General features: G+C 39.8%; 1 protein-coding gene across 1 annotated transcript; it reads left to right on the plus strand.

The window, feature by feature from the left end:
• Positions 1 to 365: 365 nt before the first annotated feature.
• On the plus strand, positions 366 to 2,374 carry sox14 (SRY-box transcription factor 14). The gene has a single exon (XM_051707511.1). The coding sequence runs from the start codon at positions 748 to 750 to the stop codon at positions 1,456 to 1,458; it is 711 nt and encodes a 236-aa protein (XP_051563471.1). The 5' UTR covers positions 366 to 747; the 3' UTR covers positions 1,459 to 2,374.
• Positions 2,375 to 3,186: the final 812 nt, after the last annotated feature.

Below are 3,186 nucleotides of genomic sequence, written 5' to 3' on the forward strand. Positions count from 1 at the left end.
AGCTTAACTTTAAGCGCTCACATACAACCTTGTTCGCATAAACACTGCAATGTTTACAATAAAATTTAGTCTATTCTTCAGGCATCAGTCGTCTCTGGAGGATTGACGCTGGTAGATGTCAGGCTTTATTACAAAAAGGTTGAAGGTCTGTGTTTGTAGACCTTCAACTAAATGGATTTGGGGAGGGAAGAGAGTCACCTCCTTTCCCTCCCAGATCTTTGTTTGTGTGGTAATATACATATTTTGGTAGGTATTATGTGGGTTTCTCTGTGCTGATTGGGCGCTCAGGTTGGCGCGTGAACGCCCTGCGATTATGTCAGATCGCGTGCAGAGCGAACCAGCCCAGCCTTTGAACTTCACCGCTTTTGGCTCTCATTCACGCGCTTCTCCTCATTTCCCAGCCAGGTGCTTCGCGAGATCCTCAGAGAAAAAAGCGCGCGATCAGACTTCGCTTCCCGCGCTGGATTTTGTGGCGCGCGTGGCTGTTCTTCTCTCAGCCCAACAGTATCTTTTTGAAGACGAAAAATCTTTCAACTTCACGACAAACACGGAAGAATTACTGGATTTTTATTTATTTTTTTTTTTCATTCACTGATGTCGTTTCCCTACTTATCCAGCTCTCCAGAAGTGGCATGATCCTTGTCTGTGTGCAAAATAAGGTGAATACTATTTTCTCTTGGTTGGCTGAAAAACTTTTTTTTATCGTTAGGCTATTTTAACAAGGAACTTTAAACGGACGCTGTGAAAATGTCAAAACCGGTCGATCATATCAAGAGACCCATGAACGCGTTCATGGTCTGGTCAAGAGGCCAGAGGAGAAAAATGGCTCAAGAGAATCCAAAAATGCACAACTCAGAGATAAGTAAAAGACTTGGCGCCGAGTGGAAACTGCTCTCTGAATCCGAGAAGCGACCGTACATCGACGAGGCCAAGAGGCTGAGGGCTCAACACATGAAAGAACACCCAGACTACAAATACAGACCCAGACGCAAACCCAAGAACCTCCTGAAGAAGGACAGGTACGTGTTTCCTCTGCCCTACCTGGGCGACACGGATCACCTGAAAGGACTTCCGGTCTCTGAATCTCTCTTAGGTTCCTCGGAAAAAGCCCGTGCGTTCCTGCCACCGACATCTGCCCCTTACTCCTTTCTCGACCCGAGCCAGTTCAGTTCCAGCGCCATCCAGAAGATGACAGAGATGCCGCACACGTTGGCCACCAGCACTTTACCTTACGCATCATCTCTGGGATACCAGAACGGCGCTTTCGGGAGCCTGGGTTGCCCCAGCCAGCACACCCACACTCACCCATCGCCCACAAACCCTGGGTATGTGGTGCCCTGTAACTGCACCGCATGGTCGGCATCGAGTTTACAGCCGCCTGTTGCCTACATACTGTTTCCAGGTATGACCAAGAGTGGGATTGACCCATACTCATCAGCACATGCCGCTGCTATGTGACTCTACCACTAAACAGTCTCCTCTTTGAAAACTTGAATACAGCAATGCATGTACATAAGAAGAGAAGGAATGGTCGAGACATTTATACTGAGGCCGTGTGGACATGAACTTTTCACCATCTAGGAGAGGTTCCTTGGATCCCAGCATGGATCTTGGAATAGATGTAAGACAGGTGCCCAGAACTGTAAGAAATGTAAATGTTTAAACGTTTATTACTATGGCTGCCAGATTTGGATGCCTTTAATTTTATTTATTATGTACAATTTGATGCTATAATAATGGTAATTTGGTTTTAACCGTTAATATTATTGTTATTATCATCATCATATATTATTATTATTATTATTATTATTATTATTATTATTTGAATGACTTTGATTTGCACAGTTAACGGTTGGGATTCATGTGTCTTGTACAGCTTGTTGTATTTACAATTTTTTATTTTATTTTATTTTTTATTTTTTTGGCACACTGAAATTCAAATTATATGACTATAGGGATTTCAAAGTGAGAAATTCAGCGTTTACTAGATTATATACGGGTTATATTGTTTATATGATCAAACCGGCACCTAAAATTAGTCTATTTAAAATATCAAATGAAAAAAAAAAATATATATATATCTTTAATTTTGGCATTTATTGTTTTATTTTTTTTTTTATTATTATTTATTTCCCTGTGGTTCAGTGTCACTCGTTTATTTGATTGCAGAAAGAACTTAAAGTTTGAAACGAAGCAGTTCATGTTGTATTTTTATCTGCGATGGTAACTTAAATCCTGTCATGTTAATGGAAAGGAAAATGTATCTAAAAGGGTGATACCTCGATTCTTTGTTCATTTGCCGAGCAAAGACATTTTGAATAAAGACATTTCGTCTTAAAAAAAAAAAAAATAAATAAAAAAATACATAAACCTTGTTAAATTGCATATTTGAACTATTAATGAATCTTCATTTTGGCGATGGTCTTATATAGTGGTGACAAAACAGAAAAAAAAAAAAAAAAGAGTATGGTGAACCCAAAAATGCTTTTTATAGAATTGGTTTTTATTTATGTAGTAAAATGAAACTTAATTTGGTGGAACATACACAAGACAGAGGCCTACCATTACTGCGGAAAGAGAAATTCATCTGATTAGATATCTAAAATAATTATCCTCTCAATAAGCACTGCTTAAATGGTCCAGCGTTTCGGCAGAGGCTGTGTAATAACCATCTGGCTTCTCGGCATAAATTTAAGATGAACTCTGTCAACGCGTGGCGTTCCCGAATGCTCTGTTGGGACCGCGAGTCCAAATTAAATGGCAAAACAATTACTGTATCGGGACGCCTAGGGAAACTGAGGGCGAACATGAATTGTGATTTACCCTGAGATCTACAATAGAATGGAAATTGGACTGAAGAAGGCGTGGTATGAGTAAGAGGCATCATTTAGTATTACACAACAATTTTCAATAAAAACAATTGAACAAAGCGTCTGGTGCTTAAAACAAATATTCTATATCGATTATCGCAAAGCAGCGCCTGTAAACACGGCTGACACATTGAAGAAGACTGCAGATTTAGAAGATGTCAGTTTACATTACCATTTCCATTTTCCACTTGGCTTCTTTCTTTCTTTCTCTTTCTTTCTTAGTTCTGAGCTCACACTTTCCTTTAAATATGCATAAGTTGCTGCGTTCACGATGTAAAACTTTCTGCACTCAGGTGCGTGTTTGTATGTGTGTCAT

The sequence above is a fragment of the Myxocyprinus asiaticus genome, chromosome 9 (genome assembly GCF_019703515.2).
Source record: "Myxocyprinus asiaticus isolate MX2 ecotype Aquarium Trade chromosome 9, UBuf_Myxa_2, whole genome shotgun sequence".
NCBI classification, from domain to species: domain Eukaryota; kingdom Metazoa; phylum Chordata; class Actinopteri; order Cypriniformes; family Catostomidae; genus Myxocyprinus; species Myxocyprinus asiaticus.

What these genes read in the sequence shown, in the direction of transcription:
- sox14 (XM_051707511.1), top strand. Translation starts at nt 748, where the DNA reads ATGTCAAAACCGGTCGATCATATCAAGAGACCCATGAACGCGTTCATG.